At 47.3% G+C, this 24585-nt stretch overlaps 1 protein-coding gene across 1 annotated transcript in view; it reads left to right on the forward strand.

Moving 5' to 3' along the window:
• Nucleotides 1–996, forward strand: part of fam43b (family with sequence similarity 43 member B) — a 1127-nt gene extending 131 nt beyond the window's left edge. The window contains exon 1 of the mRNA XM_078425098.1: nucleotides 1–996. This exon is cut by the window's left edge and continues 131 nt beyond it. Coding sequence (XP_078281224.1) covers nucleotides 1–752 — 752 coding nt within the window. The 3' untranslated portion in view covers nucleotides 753–996.
• Nucleotides 997–24585: the final 23589 nt, after the last annotated feature.

The raw sequence follows: 24585 nt of genomic DNA on the forward strand, positions 1-24585 counted from the left end.
GCCCCGGCTTGTGCCCGGAGTGGCGGCTGGCCGGTGCCTTCAGGAGCCGCCGGCGGACGGTGCAGCTGAGCCGGGACATCCCGAGCCACAGCGTGCGGTACCTGGGCAACGCTGTCACCCTGAGGGCCAAGGGGGAAGGATGCACAGACCAGGTGGTCGCCAAGATCTGGGCCAGGAGCGAGCAAGGGGCGACCGGGGCGAGGATGCAACTGACCATCAGCCAGTACGGGATCCGCCTGTGCCCCGCCGGGGCTAGCAGCAGCGACCACTCGGGCCATCTGTACCTGCTGCGGAGGATCACCCACTGTGGGGCTGACGGGCGGCGCCCCAAGGTGTTGGCCTGGGTCTACAGGCATCAGGTGAAGAACAAGGCGGTGCTGCTCCGCTGCCACGCTGTGCGTCTCAGCAAAGCGGACACAGCCAGTGACCTGGCCCGCCTGGTCCTCACCACCTCCAGCTCAGCCTTCAGTGACTACAAGCGGCTCAAGAGGCTGGAGGATGCCCGGCGCCGGCAGCGAGAGCGGCTGGGAGACTCAGCTCTGCCCCTCGCCCCCCTCCGCCGGCTCCTCAACGCCCACTGCCCCTACAGAGAGGCGGCCCAGGGCGGCCGGGAGCCCGGCAGGCTCGGGGTGATCGCCGAGGACGAGCGGGAGGACGGGGAGCCCGACGTCGGGGGCATCTCCCGCGGGATCAGTCGCTTCACCATCGCCGAGACCGTCGCGGCACCTGGGGGGCGGCGGGGCTCCGACTGACCGGGGTCCTGAGGACAGAGGACAACAGTGGCCGCCCGACCTCCATCCCCCCTCCCTCTCCCTGTCCCTGTCCATGGCCTCTCCCCCTCAACCACCTTCCCACCCCATCTCCCCCTCAACCACCTTCTCCCCCATCTCCCCCTCCCTTCCCCATCCCACTTCCTTTCCCATCCCCCACCCCATCCCCCTCCCTACCCCACCTCCCCCTCCCTACCCCACCTCCCCCTCCCTACCACATCTCCCCCTCCCTACCACATCTCCCCCTCCCTACCACGTCTCCCCCTCCCTACCACGTCTCCCCCTCAACCACCTTTCCACCCCATCCCCCCTCCCTACCCCATCCCCCTCCCCACCCCATCCCCCTCCCCACCCCATCCCCCTCCCTACCCCACCTCCCCCTCCCCACCCCATCCCCCTCCCTACCCCACCTCCCCCTCCCTACCACATCTCCCCCTCCCTACCACATCTCCCCCTCCCTACCACATCTCCCCCTCCCTACCACGTCTCCCCCTCAACCACCTTCCCACCCCATCCCCCCCTCCCTACCCCATCTCCCCACCCTCTCCCCTCCCCTCTCTTTCTACTCCCTGTCCTTTTCACTCTTCCGCTACCACTATCTCTCCATTCTCTAACCATTCTATCTTCCAATGCACTTTCCTCTTCTCCCCTCCCTCTCTCCTCCACCTGCCCCCCCACTCTATTGTCCCCTCCCTCTTCACCACCCTCTCTCCACTTCCCCCTCTCTCCCCCTCGTCACGTTTATCCACCTTCTCTTCACCCCCCCCCCGCTCCCTCCCCTCTATCCCATTTGCCCCCACCTCTCTCCACTCCCTCCCCTCTCTTTCCGCCCTTTCTCCGGTCCCCTCGTCCTCCTCCACTCCACTCCTGCCCAAACTCCTTGCCTACCACTTCCTCTCCCTCGTATTCACTCGCCCACCCTCTCTCCATTCCCTCTCTCCCCAACCTCTCTCCATTAACCCCCTCCCTCTCTCCCCATCCTTACCTCCGTCACCTCCCCCTCCACTCCCTCCTTCCACTCTCCCCCTCCACTTCCTCTCCCTCCCCATCCTCCCTCCCCTCCACTCTCCCTCCCTCCCTCTCCACTCTCCCTCCCTCCCTCTCCACTCCCCCTCCCTCCCCTGTCCACTCCTACCCAATTTCCTTGCCCACTATTCCCTTTCCCCCGTATTCATTCCCCCACCCACCCAATTCTCCATCTCCCCACCTCTCTCTTCCCACCTTCTCTCCACCCCTCTCTCTCTCTCTCTCTCTTCCCACCTTCTCTCCACCCCCCCTCTCTCTCTCTACCCTTTCCCCTGTCCTCTCCCCCCTCTCCTACTCAGATTCCTTGCCCATCTCCACTCCCTCTCCCCCTGTATCCAATCCCCCGTCTTGCTCTGTGTACCCGGGACTGCCACACCCGGGCTGGATGTAATCACGACCATCACTCCCCATTCCCCCCCCCGTCCCCGTCCCAAAGTGATGGATGGAGAGGGGGTTGCGAATCTGGAAAGGGGTCCCGGTAGCGATGGATCAGAGAGCAACAGGGAGGGAGGGAAGGGGAGGGGAGGGGGCCGCCGCTGTGAGAGAGGTGCACCCCCCCCCACCCTTGTTAGAACCAGAGTCTTTACTGAGAGAGCGGGGCAACTCAACGAATATACCACGGAGCGGCTCACAGTAACATCAGCCGCCTGGTATCATCACACCAAGACAGGGGCGGGCTCAGTCTGTGTCGGAATCGCCCAGCGAAGGGGGTTGATTCTGTTATATTCACACATGGATGTACCTGGGCTGTTGCATTTCCAAGCGGCTATCTCGTGGACTAAATGAGTTATTCGTGGACTGCTGACCTGCCACGGGATGTCAACACCGCCCTCGGCGTCTCTGTCAGAAGCCCCAGGGTCAAACACTGAATGTTACAGGAGGCGCGGGAAGTGTAACTAACTGCTCGCTTGCTGTGGTGTGCAGGGCTTTTACGCAGCTCCGCTTGTGCGAATAGTTTTCGATGTTAAAACTCCTTTGTGTGCGGGTGTACATGGGCACTGAACAACCTGGAGAAAGGTGCATACAGAACACTGGGGGTTACAAGTCCCAGCCACCGCGGGAGCAACATCCTCCCATCCTGGACTTAAACCGGCACCTCCTCTTCAGCTTCTCCAAGCTACCCACCCATCCGAAACCACCGTGCAAGAAAATAACTGCAGATGCTGGGACAAATCGAAGGTATTTATTTCACAAAATGCTGGAGTAACTCAGCAGGTCAGGCAGCATCTCAGGAGAGAAGGAATGGGTGACGTTTCGGGTCGAGACCCTTCTTCAGACTGAAGATGCTGCCTGACCTGCTGAGTTACTCCAGCATTTTGTGAAATAAATACATCCGAAATGACCTCTCGTTTCCCCCCCCCCCCCCACCCCCACTCTCAGTCTGAAGAAGGGTCTCGACCCGAAACGTCACCCATTCCTTCTCTCCTGAGATGCTGCCTGACCCGCTGAGTTACTCCAGCTTTTTGTGCCTGTCGACCCGAAACATCATCGCCCGTCCATTCCTTCCCCACACAGATGCTGCCTGACCCGCTGAGTTCCTCCAGCACTTTGTGTTTTGCTCAAGTCTCCCGTGTCCGCAGTGGCCATCGATGTACATGTGCTAAGTTGCTCTGCCGCGGTATTGTGTTATGTTGCTGTTTTCAGTTTCACAACGCAACGAAGAGTCAAGAGCGTGTGAGAATGAACTGCAGATGCTGGATTGAACCGAAGAAAGACACGAAAAGCTGGAGTAACTCAGTGGGACAGGCAGCATCTCTGGAGAGAAGGAACGGGTCGAGACCCTTCTTGTGTCTCATTGTCAAGTGCATCGACCACAAGTCAATAACATTCGCACTTGTTGCTCCTACCGCTCATTCCTGCGGTTCCCTGGAAGAATTTCTTGAACCAAACTCTCTCCCAAACATGTATCAGCCTGAAGAAGGGTCTCGACCCGAAACGCCACCCATTCCTTCTCTCCAGAGATGCTGCCTGTCCCAATATTACTCCAGCATTTTGTGTCGATCTTCGGTTGAAACCAGCATCTGCAGTTCCTTCCTGCACGTGTATCAGTATTTGGTGTATATATAATATTCCTTAGACCTTGCATGCCACATCACACAACCCAACACCAAGGCACTTGGACCTTGTTCTGAGCGGGGGCTGGCCAGGACTTTGAAAAGTAAAATTCCCTTTCAGAGTGTGAAGGAATTGTCGAGCAGGAGTGTTTTAACTCCACTGACTGATGTGTGCAAACAGACAAGAGCATTGGCCTGAGAGGAATTCTAAATAAAATTATTCATTGTTATCTAACCTTTGTAAATGTTCTGTCGGAGTATTTACTTGGTGGGTAATCAATGTATCTCATCTTCACTTCAAGGAGATTGTACTCGTGTCATAAGGTCATAAGTGATAGGAGCAGAACCAGGCCATTCGGCCCATCAGGTCTACTCCGCTATTCAATCATGGCGGATCTGTCTCTCTCTCCCAACCCCATTCTCCTGCCTTCTCCCCATAACACAGAGGTAAGTGCTGATGGTGGAGTCAGATATGCTCAAGGTGTTCAAGGGACATTTAGATAGGTCGGTGGATATGCAGGGAATGGGGAGGATAGGTATCCCGTGCAGGTAGAGAAGATTAGTTTATCTTGGCATCATGTTTGACAACAGACATTGTGTGCAGTTTAGTTCAGAGATACAGCGCAGAGACAGGCCCTTCGGCCCACAGAGTCCGCACTGACCAGCGACACTGTCACAGTACACAGTACACCAACATGGTCCACACGAGGGACAATTTACAACTTTTACTGAAGCCAATTAACCTACAAACCTGTAGGTCCTTGGAGTGTGGGAGGAAACCAAAGCACCCGGAGAAAACCCAGGCAGACACAGGGAGAACTTACAAACTGCACACAGACAGCACCTCCAGTCAGGATGGAACACAATCCCCGGCACTGTAAGACAGCAACTGTGGTCTGAAGGGCCTGTTCCTGCCTGTAATTTTCTATGTTCTATTTTCAATACCAGGTGGAGAGCTAGATCCTTGTCTTGTACACACTGGACAATCCAAATTTACCACCATAACATGTGAACTCTGTTTACCACCATAACATGTTCCCAATGTTGGGGGAGTCCAGAACAAGGGGGCACAGTTTAAGAATAAGGGGTAGGCCATTTAGAACTGAGATGAGGAAAAACTTTTTCAGTCAGAGAGTTGTGAATCTGTGGAATTCTCTGCCTTCGAAGGCAGTGGAGGCCAATTCTCTGAATGCATTCAAGAGAGAGCTAGATAGAGCTCTTAAGGATAGTGGAGTCAGGGGGTATGGGGAGAAGGCAGGAACGGGGTACTGATTGAGAATGATCAGCCATGATCACATTGAATGTCGGTGCTGGCTCGAAGGGCCGAATGGCCTCATCCTGCACCTATTGTCTATGGTCTATTTATTTCATGAAAATCCAAAGAAAACCTCTAGATGATGGAAACACAAATTAAAAACAGAAAATGCACTTGGACTCAGTTGGTTGGGTGGCATTTGTGGAAAGAGAAACAACCAATCTTTTGGGTGGAAGGCACTCCATCAGAAGTGAGAAAAGAGAGAATATAAGAGTGAGTAATCAGGAAAGAAAGAGAGGGGCCTGCAGAAGGGTTCCATCCCAAAACATCACCATGCTTTTACTCCAGATATGTTGTCTGACCCGTTGAGTTACTCCAGCACTTTCATATCATATCATATCATATATATACAGCCGGAAACAGGCCTTTTCGGCCCTCCAAGTCCGTGCCGCCCAGCGATCCCCGCACATTAACACTATCCTACACCCACTAGGGACAATTTTTACATTTACCCAGCCAATTAACCAACATACCTGTACGTCTTTGGAGTGTGGGAGGAAACCGAAGATCTCGGAGAAAACCCACGCAGGTCACGGGGAGAACTTACAAACTCCTTACAGTGCAGCACCCGTAGTCAGGATCGAACTTGAGTCTCCGGCGCTGCATTCGCTGTAAAGCAGCAACTCTACCGCTGCGCTACCGTGCCGCGTCTATCTTCGGTATAAACTGGCATCTGCAGTTCCTTCCTACACAATAACGTGAGAGAATTTTCTTCAGTTCAGTTGAGATACTCCCCACCCGAAACATCGATTGTTCCTCTTTCCACAGATGCTGCCTGACCTGCTGAATCGTTCCAGCATTTTCTACATTTACCTATTTCTCAGGAGGTCAGCAGGAAAGGCATTTTGCAAATAATCTAGAAATATTGCGACTAGATGCTGAATTTTGCATTCCAATGAATGGCGGCCAAAGAGAATCAGAATAGAAGCCAGCCATTCGGCCCTTCAACCTGACCTGCTATCCAGTGGTGTATCCCTGTGCCTTCCCTGGATCATAGCGGTAGGTTCGGGAGTTGGCTGTGTCGTAAAGAAATTGCATGGTGAAAATGGGACAACCTCACTTGCCAAGATTGAATGGTAGAGTAGACTCAAAGGGCCGAATGGCCAAATTCTGCTCCTATGACTTCAATGGTTCAATGGTGCTTTTGTTGTCGCATGTGCAAATGCACAGTGAAATTATTTTCCTACACACAGTCCAGTAATGTATTGCCATTTCTAAGTACATCCCCGATTAGCAAAGTGTACAGAAATTGTCCACTGAGCCTGCATGCAAGAAGCACCAGGGCTTTGGCACAATTTTCAAAGTCAGTCCGTGCTCTAGTTCTTATGAGCGGTGCCCGATCCAGGCAAGTCACAGGCTGCAGTAAGCATCCAGCCTCCTTGGACGTGCGGGTCAACCTGCAAACCAACGTCCCTCTCCTCGCCCATCCAGCCTTGTGCACAAGGGACGTATGAACTTGGGAGGGGGACTTCGGAGTCCGCTGTGCAGATTCCTCCCAGGTTAAGGCCCACGGAAATATTGTCTAGGGAGGGGGTCTGGTTATGTGGTCCCAACTCATTCTGCTGCTCTTCCTGGGCAGCAAGAGACCTTCTTGAGCAACAGAACTGGCATCCCCAGAGTGCCGATGTTGGACAGGTCACTAAGCTTGTCTTCCCTGGGGAAGCACTGGCATCAAGAGGCCTCCAACCATCTCACTCAACATTGGTATCTCCATCATAGACTCACAGGGTTATACAGTATGGAACCAGGCCTGACCAATCTGCGTCAACCAAGGTGCCCACCTCAGCTGGCTATGAGGACGAAGTTTGTATCTGGAAAGCCATGTAAAACCAATTAAGGCAAAACATGTCCTGTTCTGTTGAGTTTGCAGAATGAACGTTCCCTCGAACCAGCTCAGTATGTAAGTCCATGCAGAGTTACTCCCTTGGAAACACCAGAGACTGCTAATGCTGGAATCTGCAGCAAAACACAAAGTGCTGGAGGAACTCAACGGGTCAGATGACATTTCTGGTCTGAACCCTACTCCAGACCTGATGTCTGAAGAAGGGACCCAACCCGAATCATCGCCTGTCCATACTTTCCACAGATGCTGCCTGACCCACCAGTTTCGCCCAGCACTTTAAGTTATTACCTGATGACCTGACATCACATCATGTTGGGTGTTATTTTCGCCTGGGGTGGGCTTTTGGGTTGGGACCTCTGTCGGATTACTGTAATCTGTCGTAGGATATCTCATGGGACATTTATGACTTGCAGAGTTCATCCAAGGAGAATCACTGGGACCTGGGTGGTTGGGTCCCTGGTGTGCTGGGGGTCAAGAGTGTTTAATCGCCTTATGCATCAGCAACAGAGCTATGAGATTCTTACAAGCTGCAACTTGAGGCCACTGACCAATCAAGCCAACAACTAGAGAGCAATCCTGAACTACTATCTACCTAACTAGAGGCCCTCGGACTATCTTTGCTTGGACCTTACTGGCTTTATCTTGCATTGAACGTCATTCACTTTATTTCTTTTATCATGTATCCGCACACTGTGGACGGCTCGATTGTAATCATATATTGTCTTTCCACGGACTGGTTAGCACACAATGAAAGCTTTTCACGGTACCTCGGTACACATGACAATAAAGTAAACTAGAGAAATTAAACTAAACTAATTCGTTGGCAAATCCCAGGACGTAATCCTAGCCATTTATTGGGCAGATGTGGGTAGGATTGTGCAGTAGAGACTGGCTGGTAAGATGTTTGTAGTAGATTTAGATTTAGATTTAGAGATACAGCGCGGAAACAGGCCCTTCGGCCCACCGAGTCCGCGCCGCCCAGCGATCCCCGCACATTAACACTATCCTACACACACTAGGGACAATTTTTACATTTACCCAGTCAATTAACCTACATACCTGCACGTCTTTGGAGTGTGGGAGGAAACCAAAGATCTCGGATAAAACCCACGCGGGTCACGGAGAGAACGTACAAACTCCGTACAGACGGCGCCCGTAGTCAGGATCGAACCCGAGTCTCCGGCGCTGCATTCACTGTAAGGCAGCAACTCTACCGCTGTGCCACCGTGCCGCCACATAGTAGTAAGATGTAAACCCCTTCCTCTCTTGTACTTGGGTGAACCAGTAAAAGGTGACCAGGATGCACTCCAACATAAGTGTCAGAAACAGATACAGCATTGAAACTGGCCATTCGGCCCATCAAGTTTGCACTGATCATCAACTACCAATTTACATTAATGCTACATGAATACCTTTGTTTATTCTCACTGCAAAATTCTGTTCAACCCATCACTTCAAATTCTCCACCTTCCCTGCACACGAGGAGTCAATTAACCTACACGCATGATTTTGGGACGTGGGGGGAAACTGGAGTACCTGAAGGAACTCACACAGTCACAGGGGGAATGTGCAAATCCCACACAGACATAGAACATTGGACAATACAGCACAGCAACAGGCCCCTTGGCCCACAAGGTCAGTCCCGAACATGATGCAAAGTTAAACTAATCTCATCCGCCTGCACATGATCCATGTCTCTCTATTCCCTGCATATCCATGTGCTCAACTAAAACCCTCTAAATACCACAGTTGTATCTTCTTCCACCACCATGCTTGGTTGCATGTTCCAGGCACCCGCCACTCTGTGTAAAAAGAGACTTGCTCTACACATCTACTTTAAACTTTGCATCTCTCCCCATAAAGCTACACTATGCCTTCTTGCCTTTGACATTTCCAACCTGGGAAAAAACATTCTGACTGTCTACCAAATCTATGCCTCTCATAATTTTATAAACATCTCTCAGGTCTCCCTTCGGCCTCTGATGCTCCAGATAAAACAATGCAAGTTTGTCCAGCCTCTCTTTACAGCCAATACCCGATATTCCATGCAACACCAAAGGGTAAGGATTGAACCTGAATCACTGGAGTGGAGCTTTGCGGCAGAAATCTACTTGGTGTGCCACTGTTATCCTAAGGTTGGATGAATGAATTTGGGGTGTACTTGTTTCATGAACAGAGGAAAAATAGGATGAACAATTTCCACTTTGCATATTAGCTCCACTTCAATGGCAAGCTTGTTGAAGGGGAGTTATGGTAATCAATGAGAAAAAGTGTCCGAGCCTTGTTTGACCCCAGTCTGCATTGGGATTGATTGTTACCCTGATTTGCATGTCAACATGCAAGAATTGAGATTTAGACTTTCAAGATGCTGCGTGGGAATGGGCCATTCGGCCCATCAAGTCCGTGCCGACCAGCGATCTCCCCCTACACTGACACCATCCTACACACCATGGAGAATTTTACAATGTACCAAAGCCAATTAACCTACATTCCTGCACGTCTTTGGAGCGTGGGAGGAAACTGGGGCACCTGAAGAAAACCCCCGCGGTCACAAGGAGAACATACAAACTCCGTACAGACAGCACCCGTAGTCAGGATCTAACCCGGTCTCTGGCGCTGTAAGGCAGCAACTCTACCACTGTGCCGCCCTTTATGAATATCTGAAGAACTGATCACTGGTTCTTCCAGACCGAAGGCATCAATGGATTTAATCTACACACAGAGAACATACTACTGTTTTTGATTAAAACAAATCAGGAAACGGTTTGAGAATCAGACCTGATTAATTCAGAATTGATCGGAATGGGTTTAAGCTATAGTTAGCTGACCCATTTTGTTACATTATATAGAAACACGGAACAGCAGGAGTTCGTGCTGTGGGACACACTGAACCTCTGCAGCCTACGCCAAGGCTCTGTGGGGGAGGACCACAGTCTAGGGTCCTTCTGCTGCTGAGCATTGGGGGGCAGGGTGTGGTGGAGATGCCCCTCAAACAAAGGGAAGGGATATCACCCCCAGGGGGCCACACGAGTGGCAAGGATACTTGGTCTAATGATAGTTTTTGGAACAGTACCAAATATAACACTAATGAATGTATGTGTAGCCGCTGAGAATGTCAGAAGAGTTTTGACACTGTTCTTGTTTTGTATGTATATCTATATTATTTTGTTTTGTTTAGTTTAGTTTAGAGATACAGTGCAGAAAGAGGACTTTCGGCCCACCGAGCCCACGCCGACAAGCGATCCCCGCACACTAACGCTACCCTACATACACTAGGGACAATTTACAATTATACCAAGCCAATTATCCTACAGACCTGTACGTCCTTAGAGTGTGGGAGGAACCCGAAGATCTCGGAGAAACCCCAGGGGAGAACATGCAAACTCCGTACAGACAGCACCCGTAGTCAGGATCGACTCGGGTCTCTGGTGCCGTAAGGTAGCAACTCTACCACTGGATAAATGATCCTGGATATAGGTTATTTTTTGGGAAAAAATAGACAGTCTGACGAAAGGTCCCGACCCAAAATGTCATCTCTCCCTGTTCTCCAGAGATGCTACCTGACTCATTGAGTTTCTCCGCGCTTTCTGACCTCCAGTTTGTTACATCTTATTTTACTTGGCCTGACCATGAACATTTGTCTTCCTATTCACAGTGCCCATGAGAGGAGGTGGTGGTGTGAGAGGTGAGCAGAGAAAAAAAAAGATTTGTGCCTCACTCCTGCATCATAGACCGTGAAAATTAAATCCATGTTATTAAACCATCTCATTACTATTCGTTCATAAGCCATAGTTTGCTTGCAGAAAATGACCAGATTTACTTTAATTGTGACTGAACAAGTTCCATAAATGCAAATATTGAAGACAAATAAAAGGAAGTTGAGTCAGATATACATTTGTGCACCCATTTATTCAAACGCTGTTCCCGTTGCTGTTTTTTTGCTGCTTTTGTCTATTTTATTCTAGAGTAAGAGAACTATCAATACTCCGTGTCAGAAATTATGTAATTGCTGGAATGATTCATGCATTAGATGTATCGACTTCTATTAACTGCTATCTATCTCTGTGCACTTTTTCATCAATCTGTCTCATTATCTGTCTACCACTAAACTAATCATTTTAATTCCCCTCCCATTCCTACACAGACCTTTCTGTCCTGGGCCTCCTCAATTGCCAGAGCAAGGCCACATGCAAACTGGAGGAACAGCACCTCATATTCCGCCTGGATAACATACAACTTAATGGATTCTCAAATTGTAGGTAACTAACTGAAAAAACACCTCCCCATTCATCCCCTCGCTGCCCCCCTCCCTGTGCCCCACTTGTGTTTGTATCCCCTTCCGCTGACCACACCCCCTTCCATCTGTGCTCTTTCCTCTGGCTTCTTACCTCTTCTGCCCCTATCTCCCACGTTTTGTGTTCTCATCTCTGACCTTTGTCTAACCATCTGCCTTTTAAACCCCCTCCCCCTCCACTCACCTGTGTCTACCTATCACTTGCCAAACAATGTCCTGCCCTCCTCTCTTCCAGCTTTGTCCCCACCACTACAACCAGTCTGGACAAGGGCCCTGACCCGAAACACTGTGAGCGGCACGGTGGCGCAGCGGTAGAGTTGCTGCCTTACAGCGAATGCAGCACCAGAGACCTGGGTTCGATCCCAACTACAGGTGCTGTCTTCACAGAGTTTGTACGTTCTCCCTGTGACCTGCGTGGGTTTTCTCCGCGATCTTCGGTTTCCTCCCACACTCCAAAGACGTACAGGTTTGTAGGTTAATTGGCTTGGTGTCAATGTAAATTGTCCCCAGTGTGTGTAGGGTGGTGTTAATTGGCTTGGTAAATGTAAAAATTGTCCCTGATGGGTATAGAATAGTGTTAATGTGCAGGGATCACTGGTCGGCGCGGACTCGGTGGGCCAAAAGGGCCTGTTTCCGTGCTGTATCTCTAAACTAATCATCTATCCATGTTGTCCAGAGATGCTGCCTAACCCACTGAGCTATTCCAGCATCTGCAATATCTTGCACATTTCTATCCACTGAGTCACCCTGTCCATTGATCCAATTGTCTCGTCATCAAATAGTAGAAACAAGAAACTGCAGATGTTGCTTTGTAAAAAGCGATACAAAGTGCTGGAGTAACTCAACGGGTCAGGCTACATGGTTGGATTGCAGACCCAGAGTGTAGAAGTATCCCGACCCAAACCTTCACCCATCTATTTCTCCAGGGATGCTGCCCGACCCACATCTATCCACCTACTTGTCCACTATCTACTCCCCAGGCTCATCCACTTGGGAAATGATACTTGGCACTATTTTTAAACCAGTGCAATAGAGAATATTGTATCCTACACTTCTGCACATGAACATCCGGCCAATTTATTCTCGGCGCATTATCATAGAGTCATAGAGTGATACAGTGTGGAAACAGGCCCTTCGGCCCAAATCGCCCACACCGGCTAACAATGTCCCAGCTACACTAGTCCCACTTGCCTGCGCTTGGTCCATATCCCACCAAACCTGTCCTATCCATGTATCTGTCTAACTGTTTCTTAACGATGGGATAGTCCCAGCCTCAACTACCTCCTCTGGCAGCTTGTTCCATACACCCACCACCCTTTGTGTGAAGAAGTTACTCCTCGGATTCCTATTAAATCTTTTCCCCTTCACCTTGAACCTATGTCCTCTGGTCCTCGATTCCCCTACTCTGGGCAAAAGACTCTGTGCATCTACCCGATCTATTCCTCTCATGATTTTGTGTACCTCTATAAGATCTCCCCTCATCCTCCTGCGCTCCATGGAATCCAGACCCAGCCTACTCAACCTCTCCCTATAGCTCACACCCTCCAGTCCTGGCAACTTCCTTGTAAATCTTTTCTGAACCCTTTCAAGCTTGGCAATATCTTTCCTATAACATGGTGCCCAGAACTGAACACAATATTCTAAATGCAGTCTCACCAACGTCTTATACAACTGCAACATGACCTCCCAACTTCTATACTCAGTTATCCTTGGCTAATTGGACTTCCTGTGACATTTTGGACTAATTAACTCAAAGTGAATTTATTTTTATGACATTGGTTCCCACAGCCAGGATAACGAACTGACTTGGAGTTAGGTTGTAATGGAAGTCACTGTGACCTCCCGATATTGTCACAGAGGCACAAGGGTATTTATTACCAAACAGACAGGCGGTGAATGGATTTTATCTACACAAAAAGGACACACTGGTTAAATGGAACAAGCAGGGGAATGTTTGAGACTCACATTCCGTTAATTTCTACCTGATTGGAATAGATTTAAACTATTTTTAGCTAATGTAGCTGACTGCTGTAAGCTTCTTACAATTTATTTGCCTTGGCCATTCAGATAGCATTAATGTCTAATATAGAAATCTTCGTGGCATTTCACAAGCTCGGAAAAAGGTTATTTAATTTCATGAGCTTATCTAGACAAACAGTCAAAAGAACTTAACGTGCCTCTTGAAACTCCACAGTCAAGCTGCTCAGAATCAAGACTGTCCTTCATGGCAGGCACCAACACCACTTATAATTGCCATGAAAAATAATCTATGTGAATTATCTTTAATTCAATTAAATAATGGATGGAAAGACACAAGAACAATTGAGGTGTTTCTTGCACGGATAATGTTGAAAATCTTGATCCAGTCCAGCTAGGTTAAGTTAGTTTAGTTTAGAGATACAGCATGGAAACAGGCCCTTCGGCCCACAGAGTCTGCGCCGACCAACGATCTCCGTACACTAACACTAGTCCTACACATACTAGGGACAATTTACAATCTTACCAAAGCCAATCAAGCTACAAACCTGTACGTCTTTGGAGTGTGGGAGGAAACTGAAGCACCCGGGGAAAACCCATGGGGAGAACACGCAAACTCCGAACAGACAGCGCCCGTAGTCAGGATCGATCCCGGGTCTGTGGCGCTGTAAGGCAGCAACTCTACCGCTGTGCCACCATGCCAATCTAGCTACTAGAGTCACAATTTCTAATTGATTCTCAACTCAGCAATATCTTTGGTTTAAGACATGATTGAGGACTAACTAAGGTAGAAAATATGAACAATGGGTTTAATTGGGAACTAATGCAAGTAACATTTTGGCTAGATTATTGGACTAGGGTATATTGGCCCGGACCTTAAATTATATGGATTTTAGTTGGAATCCAATTCTGGCAGCTGGGATTGAAATAATTAAATCTGCAAAATCTTTTTTGGCAATTTGAGAGTAGAAAATTATATAATTGTCATAAAAATCAAATGAATCATCCATATGTACTCCAGAGCTATCAATGAAAAGGGGAGGTATATGGTTGATGATATAAACCTTAACAGCATTGACATACAGAGGGATCTTGGAGTGCAGGTCCATAGCTTCCTGAAAGTAGCATCACAAGATTGAATGGTAAAGAAGGTACATGGTATGCTAGCATTCATTGGTTGGGGCATTGAGTATAAGAGTCAGGAAGTCATGATGCAACATGGTGCATGGAACAAGCTGCCAGAGGAGGTAATTAAGGCAGTGACTGCCACAACGCTTAAGAAACAATTCGACAGCGACATGGATAGGACAGGTTTAGAAGGATATGGGCCAAACGCAGGTAGGTGGGACTAGTGTAGATGGGCATGGTCGGTGTGGGTAAGTTGGGCGGATGGGCCTGTTTCCAAGCCGTAGGACTCTATGACTCTGTATGACTTTGGCTAGGCCACATTTGGAGTATTGCATGCAGTTTTGGTCAGCCCATTACAGGAAGGATGTAGAGGCTTTGAAGAGGGTGCAGAGATTTACCAGAATGCTGCCTGGAATATCTGGGTATTAGCTACAAGGAGAAGTTGGACAAACTTGAATTGTCTTCTCTATAACACCGAAGGTTGAGTGGACACCTGACAGAAGTACTAAAAATTATGAGAGGCATAGATAAGGTAGGCAGCCAGAACCTTTATCACAGGGTGGAGATGTCAAAGACTAGAGGGTATAGCTTTAAGATAACAGAAAAGTTTAAAGGAGATGTGGGGGGGGTCAAGTTTTTCTGCAGAGGTTGGTGGATGCTTGGAGAGCATTGCCAGGGGTGTGGTGGAGGGAGATATGGTAGTGGTGTGTAAAAGGCTTTTAGATAGGCACATGGAAATGCAGGGAATGGAGGGATGTGGATCACATGCAGGCAGATGAAATTAGCATATCTTGGATAATGTTTGATTCAGATATTATGAACGAAAGACTACCTTAACTACCCTTGGAACTAGGCACTGTTCATGGGCAACTGGGATGTCAGGCACATCTGGCGCTTGAATAAAACAGAATGAGCAAATAAGCAGAAGCATAGACATAGAAACATAGAAAATAGGTGCAGGTGTAGGCCATTCGGCCCTATCAGCCAGCACCGCCATTCAATAGGATCATGGCTGATCATCCAAAATCAGTACCCTATTCTTGCTTTTCCCCTATATTCCTTGTTTCCATTAGCCCTAACAGCTCCATCCAACTCTATCTTGAAAACGTCCAGTGAATTGGCCTCCAATGCCTTTTGTGGCAGAGAATTCCACAGATTCACAACTCTCTGGGTGAAATAGTTTTTCCTCATCTCAGTCCCAAATGGCCGACCCCTCATTCTTAAACTGTGACCCCTGGTCCTGGACTCCCCCAACATCAGGAACATTTCCCCTGCATCTAGCCTGTCCAGAAAGCATCCTACATGGTGGAGATTGGAGCCAATTACCAACACAACGTATATAATCTCAAGCAATGTATCCAATTGCAGATTGAGTGCAGATTCCGGTAATCACTCTTGCGGCACATCAAGCAGTTGACTTCCTATTCTGACGGGTCATCTGAGCAAAACAACATTAATCTTGTATAGTTTATCCAAATAATGTAATATGTAATACGTCCAACATGGTGGCATGGTGGGGTGGCGGTAGAGCTGCGGCCTTACAGCGCCAGAGGCCCAGGTTCAATCCTGCCTATGGCTGCTTGTCTATACGGAGATTGTACGTTCTCCCTGTGACCTGCGTGGGTTTTCTCCGAGATCTTCGGCTTCGTCCAACACTCCAAAGATGAACAGGTTTGTAGGTTAATTGACTTGGTTATAAATATAAAAAAATATCACTAGTGTGTGTAGGGTGGTGTTAATGTGTGGGGATTGCTGATGGGTGCGGACTCGGTGGGCCAAATTGTCCAATTCCGCAATGTATCTCTAAACTAAACTAAACATTGATTCTCTCCAGAGATGCTGCCTGACCCGCTGAGTTACTCCAGCATTTTGTATCTGCCTTCGATTTAAACCAGCATCTGCAGTTCTTTCCTGCACATTTTGTCCTATACATTGATGTTACTGCTAAGAAAGCACATCAACACCTCAGAAGACTATAGAAATTTGGCCATTCTCCAATAACTCTTATCAATTTCTACAGATGTACTGTGGAAAGCTATCTGGATGCATCACATCTTTGCTTGACAACAGCTCTTTCCATGACCGCAAGAAATTGTAAAGATTTCTGGGTTTTTTTTAGAGATACAGCGCCGAAACAGGCCCTTCGGCCCACCGGGACCGTGCCGCCCAGCGATCCCTGGATGTAGCCCAGACCATCACATAAACTGGCGCCTCTTATCAACTCCATCTCCACTTAATACTGCGTCAGGACAGCAGCCAAGGACCACTCCCATCCCGGACATCCCCTCTTCCATGAGAAGATTCAAAAGCTTGAAAGCATGTACCACCAGATTGAAGAACAGCTTCTTCCCCATTGCTATCATATTCTTGTACTGACCCCTCCGAAACTAAGGGTATGGGCATGATCTTCCAATCAACCTCTTTGTGGTCTTTGCACTTCTTTAAAATCTGCACTTTTTCTGTAGTAGTAACACTATAATCTACATACACTCCGTTTATTTTTCTCTTTGCTCAACCTGACATATTTACATATAGTTTGATTGTACTCTAGATTGTATGGTATGATTTATATGGATAGCACACTAACCAGCTTTTTCATTATACATGACATTAATAAACCAATACCAATATAGATTAAAAGACATAAAGAGCTGGAGTAACTCAGCAGGTCAGGCAGCATCATTGGAGAACATAAATAGGTGATATTTTGGGTTTGGACCCCTCTTGTTTGATATAAAAGCATCAATCTGAAGAAGAGTCTCAACCCAAAACATCACCTATCCATGTTCTGCCTCACCTACTGAGTTACTCTCGCACTTTGTGACCTTTTGTGACCTATCTATGTTCTCCAGATATATGCTGCCTGACCAGCTGAGTTACTCCAGCAGTTGGTGTCTTTTTTTGTAAAATAGCATCTGCATTTCCTTTTATCCACCAATGTATTTTAAGGGCTTTGTTGATTGTCCCCATATATCACCCAGGAGTTGTGTCTGGAGTGTGCAGACTAGATGATAGACAGTCTGAAAAAGGGCATTGACGCCAAATGTCGCCTATCCATTTTCTCCACAGTTGCCGTCTTGCCCAATGAGTTCCCGCAGCACTCTGATTTTTGCTGAAGATTCCAGCATCTGCAGTCTCTTGTGCCTCGAAGGTAGCAGTCTCGACTCAAAATGCCATTGCTGCAAGTCCAGACCAGATGGGTAATAGCATTTCATTACGCTGGAGTAACTGAGCGGGTCAGGCAGCATCTCTGGAGAGAAGGAATAAGTGATGTTTCGGGTCGAGACCCTTCTTCAGACTGAAGATTCACCTATTCCTTTTCTCCAGAGATTCTGCCTGACCCGCTGAGTTACTCCAGCTTTTTGTGTCTGTCTTCGGTTTAAACAAGCCACTGCAGTTCTGTTCTTCCGAAACAGCATTTCATTGTTGGACTGCTGCCTCTTGTGCTAAGTGTCACATCAACGTACTATCTGCCTTCTCAATTAATGTGCAGGGAAGAACACATGTAATTCTCTAATGTTTTTCTGTCAACTAACATCGCTACATAAATTACTGCTTATTTATCTCATGCTTTCCTCTGGGACCTTTCTACTGCACAGATTGACGACTGCCTTGGTTGAAAACGCCGCACAATCACTGCAATAATCTCGGAGATTTCCCAGTTGTTAAGAAGCATTACATAAACCTAGCGTGTGGGAAGGAACTGCTGTTGCTGGTTCACACCAAAGATAGACACAAAATGCAGGCAAAATAACTGAACCGGTCAGGCAGCAACCTACAGAGATTTAAAATGGCTGTGCAGATGGAGGGTTCCTGATCCGAAATGTCATCTGTCCATTTCCCTCCACAGATGCTGTCCGACCCGCTGAGTTCCTCCAGCACTTTGCGGTTTGTTCAAGATTCCAGCATCTGCAGCGTTTTGTGTTTTGGAGAGCTTAATGATGGAAACGGGCCTCTTTGGCACGCCGACCATTGATCCCAATCACATAAGTCATCAGGCCAGAGGCAATTTACAGAGGACAATTAACCCTCAAACCGGAAGAAACACAATCCAGCTCCCTAAACTTCTAATCAAGGTATTTCGTTTAAATGTGGTTTCAAGATTCAGCATGGGAAACTGGCCCTTCAGCCCACCGGGTCCATGCCAACCATCGATTACCTGTTGACACTAGCTCTGTGTTATCCCATCTTCTCACCCACTCACCTGTACACTGGCAGCAATATGCCAAGGCCAATTAACTTACCAACCCTCACATCTTAAGATGTGGGAGGAAATCGAATCACCCAGAGGCAACCCACAGGGAGAATGTGCAAACTCCACACAGACAGTACCCAAAGTCAGGATCAACCCGGGTGGGTGGGGGGGGTCTCTGGCGCTGTGAGGCAGCAGCTCCACTGTGCCACTGGGTCACCCTACACTGCCTCCTCTCGAGGAGTCACCGCTGAGTCTGATTCTGCCCACATAACCCAAAGCCAACATCCCGTGAGGGTGGATGAATACTTAGCAAAAATGTGAAAGCCCTCTTGGATCACCACCCTTGCTTCACCAATGGTTAAACCATGAAAGTGGTGCAAGGCACAAGCCATCAGCACAGATGGTACAAGAAATGAGTGGCTATGCACATTGAGGAAAATAGTTTCAGGCTAATGGAAGATATTGATGAACTGGTAAATTAGGCAGAGCAATGGCAGATGGAATTTGATCCTGTTAAGTGTGAAATGATGAATTTAGGAGTTTGGTTTATAGGTTTGAGATACAGCATGGAAACAGGCCCTTAAGCCCACCAAGTCTGCACCGACCAGCGATCCCTGCACACTAACACTATCCTACACAAGGACAATATTTTTAACAATTATACCAAGCCAATTAACCTACAAACGTGTGCGTCCTTGGCGTGTGGGAGGAAACCCTAGTTCTCGGAGAAAACCCCCCGCAGATCACGGGGAGAACGTACAAACTCGCTGCAGACAAGCACCCGGTAGCCAGGATCGAACCAGGGTCTCTGTGGCTGTAAGCGCTGGAAGACAGCAACTCTGCCACCGTGACACTGTGCAGCCCAAATAAGTTAATGATGAGGTCAAATAATGGTAGAATTTAAACGATTAATGCTAAGGTCTCGGCGAGTATTGAGAAACAGAGGGACCTTGATATAACCAGGAACTTTCTCCCTCCGTGATATATTGTAATATCATTGAATCATACTCCAGTGGATCAACTCTGATTCAAAGGTCTCAGACTGCAGGTACTCCCTGCTTGTTTGGGATCTTGGTAATCTGCTGCAACTTTCACATTACCCACGTGACAACCTACTTCATCCATTCTTTTATTTCTTCATTTTAACCAGGATTTTTTTTTAAAGTTGCTGCATGTTATTTTTCGATTGTTATTTAACATTGAAATTTATATCATTCTTTGAGTTATTCAGTCCCAAACTTCTAACCCTTTACTGCCATTTAGCCCAAGGACAGAAGGGGCAATGGTGCAAAACTCGCCAGCAGAACACTTGCCTTTCAAAATTCTAAGCCAGCATTCTTAGTCCGAGTGTGTAGGAAGGAACTGCAGATGCTGGTTTAAACCGAAGATAGACACAAAAAGCTGGAGTAACTCAGTGGGACGGGCAGCGTCTCTGGAGAGAAGGAATGGGTGATGTTTCAGGTTGAGACCCTTCTTCAGACTGGTTAGGGGTATCTCGTCGCCTTATCCCGAACCAGTCTGAAGAAGGGTCTCGACCCAAAACATCACCCATTCCTTCTCTCCAGAGATGCTGCCTGTCCCGCTGAGTTACTCCAGCTTTTTGTGTCTATCTTCTTAGTCCTCGTGTTTTACATCCTTAAAGAAAGTCCATGTCCTCAAGGAGAAGGGTTACTAGTTGACGATTTAACCTCATGTTGTTAACATTTTTAACCACCCAGACCAGTTTGTTATCTGAAAAATCAGGACTGAAAACAACAGGCATGTTGAGAAGAAAATTAATCACACGTCTTCACAACTGTTTCCAAAAAGGAGGGTCTGATTTTATGCTTGCCACTGCAAATGGTGTAAGGTGGACTTCTATTAAGGAGAGCTTTGTTCTGAGCTATTGTTTCTGTACCCGTTGTGATTCCATGGTACGAAGCAAATTTCATAACTGTGCGATGAATGCCCAAAATGAAAACCTATTTTGAAGTCTCCTAGGGCAAAATATAATTACGGGATTATTGTGCAGAAGCTGGAAGAAGTCCCTGCCAATGTTTTAACAAGCAGGGCTGAAAGCCAATATTCTGTATTGCACTTTCACACCATAACAGGAAATTGAAAATACCTCAAGGACATGTATCACACTGCCACATGGGTCAGGTGTATTTTGTTACCCAGTATATACATGGTGTCTTATTTCCTGCTACAGTGGTTTAATAAACCTAATCAAAATAAATAATTCTTGATAACTACGGGTGTCAGGGACGATGGGAAGAAGGCAGAATGGGGTTCGGAGGGGGAGATAGATTCGCCATGATTGAATCCTGGAGTAGATTTGATGGGCTGAATGGCCTAATTCTGCTCCTATCACTTATAACCTATTTCAAATCATCTAATAACATTTCGGAGGTTCATACCCTTTGCTTTATTCCTTCGCTTGACAATTCACAATGGCTAGCTGGCTAAAGTCTGAGTAAGGCAAAAGCAAAAAACTGCAGATGCTGGAAATCTGAAATTAAAAAATAGACAGTGCTGGACACATTCAGCAGGTCAGGCGGCAGCTGTCGAGTGAGAAACCAAGCTTGCTTTTCACATTCATTACCTTTATTTGCTTTACTTTAGAAATTCAACGCAGAAACAGTCCCTTCAGCCCACCGAGTCCGCACTGACCAGCGATCTCCCCGTACACTAGCACTATCCTGCACAATGGGGACAATTTACAATTTTACCTAAGCCAATTAACCTACTAACATGTACGTCTTTGGAATGTGGGAGGTAACCGGAACACCCGGAGGAAACCCATGTGGTCACATGGAGTATGTACAATCTCCATAAAAGACAACAACCGTAGTCAGGATCGAACCCGGGTCTCTGGCGTAGTAAAGCAGCAACTCTACCTCTGCGCCACTGTGATGCCATATCATATCATATCATATATATACAGCCGGAAACAGGCCTTTTCGGCCCACCAAGTCCGTGCCGCCCAGCGATCCCCGTACATTAACACTATCCTACACCCACTAAGGACATTTTTTTAAAAACATTTACCCAGCCAATTAACCTACATACCTGTACGTCTTTGGAGTGTGGGAGGAAACCGAAGATCTCGGAGAAAACCCACGCAGGTCACGGGGAGAACGTACAAACTCCTTACAGTGCAGCACCCGTAGTCAGGATCGAACCTGAGTCTCCGGCGCTGCATTCGCTGTAATTCGCTGTAAAGCAGCAACTCTACCGCTGCGCTACCGTGCCGCCCCATGCCTTTATGATGTGAGTCATGATAAGAGTTTTACTGTAAATCATACATTAGAGCTTATATCTAAGGTCAAATAGAGTTTAATAAGACCGAATTGAAAATAGAGAATTATGTATATTTGTGCGGACAGTGGTTGAGGTACATAAGCCTTCCATTCCTGAGAACTATCCATAAAAAAAGATTATTTCATAAATCAGAAATTAACCATTTCCCCCAAAGTAAAATCAAAATCCAATGCCCAGAATAGTTGGGCCTCTCCTTCCTGAGGTGCTATTTTGATTTCACTCTGTAGGTATTGGACTGTCAATTTGCCTGGTGCTGGGATCATGGACTAAAGAAAGACACAAAGTGCTGGAGAAACTCTGCGGGGTCAGGCAGCATCTCTGGAGAACATGGATACGTTATGTCTTGGGTTGGGACCCTTCTTTTCTGAAGAAAGTTCCCGGCCCGAAATGTCATAGGAACATAGAAACATAGAAAAATAGGTGCAGGAGTAGGCCATTCGGCCCTTCGAGCCAGCACCGCCATGGCTGATCATCTAAAATCAGTACCCTGTTCCTGCTTTCTCCCCATATCCCTTGATTCCTTTAGCCCTCAGAGCTAAATCTAACTCTCTCTTGAAAACATCCAGTGAATTGGCCTCCACTGCCTTCTGTGGCAGAGAATTCCACAGGTTCACAACTCTCTTCATCTAAACCAGCTTCTGCAGTTCCTTGTTATAACATTGTTAGATTGTTAGTTAATTGAGTCAGTGAGTGAAGTCATAGCCAGAAATAATGAATGTTATTTGCTGCTACGTTGGTGTCAAGCCTTCACTACACGTATCAGATTAAACTCCATCTCCTGGGATTTGGCTCACTCACTTAAACATATCATCTTGCAACTTCCTCTTCCCGCCTACACTAGTGTTGCTCCCAGCTTCATCTCACCTGAAACTCTGCATCTGCAACCCTTCCCTCCAAGCCATTGACATGCCGTGAAAAAGACAGAGGCTCCAGAACAAGTCGCTGGTGAACACGACTTGGCAAATGCAAGCAGTTGCTTTCACTCGAATCCCCATCCCCTGAGTCTGTGCTGTATATTTTATCATTATTTATGCAGTACATCAGATAATGACCCAAAATTCTCTGGATGCTTTCAAGAGAGAATTAGGCAGAGCTCTTAATGATAGCAGAGTCAGGGGGTATGGAGAGAGGGCAGGAACGGGGTACTGATTGTGGATGGTCAGCCATGATCACATTGAATGGTGGTGCTGGCTCGAAGGGCCGAATGGCCTACTCCTGCACCTATTGTCTATTGTCTATTGTCTAAAATCAAATTCCTTTCATTTTACCTTAAATACTTTCCTCGTTGTGTAGATTTAAAATATATTTATTTGTACAAAAGATATTTTATACTTTATGTTTCCCCTTTAACTGTGTTGACTATTGCTTAATTTATATCAATTTAAATCATCAAAGCTCCATTTAATCTTTCAGCATATTACATAGATATAGTACTTGAAAGGCAATGTAACACCATTGATATAACATAACTTTAAGTGTGGTCGTTTAATTGTCTGAGTATTTTTTTTCAATTTTATTTTAATAATACAGCATGGAAACATGCCCTTCGGCCTACCATTTCTACATTAACATTGACCACACTTTTACATTAGTTCGATGTTATCCCACATTTCAGTCCGCTCCCCACACATTAGGGGCAATTTACAGAGGTCAATTAACCTACAAACCTCCACACCTTTGGGATGTGGGAGGAAACCAGAGGACCTGTCATATGTTGAAAGACTGGAGCGACTAGGCTTGTATCCACTGGAATTTAGAAGGATGAGAGGGAATCTTATCGAAACGTATAAGATTATTAAGGGGTTGGACACGTTCGAGGCAGGAAACATGTTCCCAATGTTGGGGGAGTCCAGAACCAGGGGCCACAGTTTAAGAATAAGGGGTAGGCCATTTAGAACTGAGATGAGGAAAAACTTTTTCAGTCAGAAAGTTGTGAATCTGTGGAATTCTCTGCCTCAGAGGGCAGTGGAGGCCAATTCTCTGAATACATTCAAGAGAGAGCTAGATAGAGCTCTTAAGGATAGCGGAGTCAGGGGGTATGGGGAGAAGGCAGGAACGGGGTACTGATTGAGAATGATCAGCCATGATCACATTGAATGGCGGTGCTGGCTCGAAGGGCCGAATGGCCTACTCCTGCACCTATTGTCTATTGACCTGGAGGAAACCCAAGCAGTCACAGGGAGGACGTGCAAACTCCACACGGACAGCACCCAAGGTCAGGATATAACCCGGTCTCTGGCACTGTAAGGCAGCACCTCTGCTAGCTACGCCACTGTGTTACCAAGTTCTTTAATGGTGGCATATATTCTAGTCTCTCTGCCAGATGAGTTCAAATGACGTTAAGTGTCTGAAGAAGGGTCTCAAATTGAAACTTTACCTATCCATCCATGTTCTCCACAGCTGCTGCCTGACCCATTGAGTTACTCCAGCACTTTGTGTCTTTTTGACATTGGGTCCATTTTTTCTAGATCACTTCGAAAGAGTACGGATGATAAACCAGACTTGGCATTTGCACAGTAAACATTTATATCCTATTGATCAGAACAGTTAGCCGCAGGCCCTGGGTCTCCAAGATGAAGTACAACTCAGTATTTCTGAACCAGAAGCAGGAGGGTACCTTTTAAAGGGCTCAGTGTTCACCTGACCACCACATTTAAAACCTAACTCTTTCATTAAAACC

This window comes from Rhinoraja longicauda, chromosome 30 (assembly GCF_053455715.1).
Source record: "Rhinoraja longicauda isolate Sanriku21f chromosome 30, sRhiLon1.1, whole genome shotgun sequence".
In the NCBI taxonomy this organism is placed as follows: Eukaryota; Metazoa; Chordata; class Chondrichthyes; order Rajiformes; family Arhynchobatidae; genus Rhinoraja; species Rhinoraja longicauda.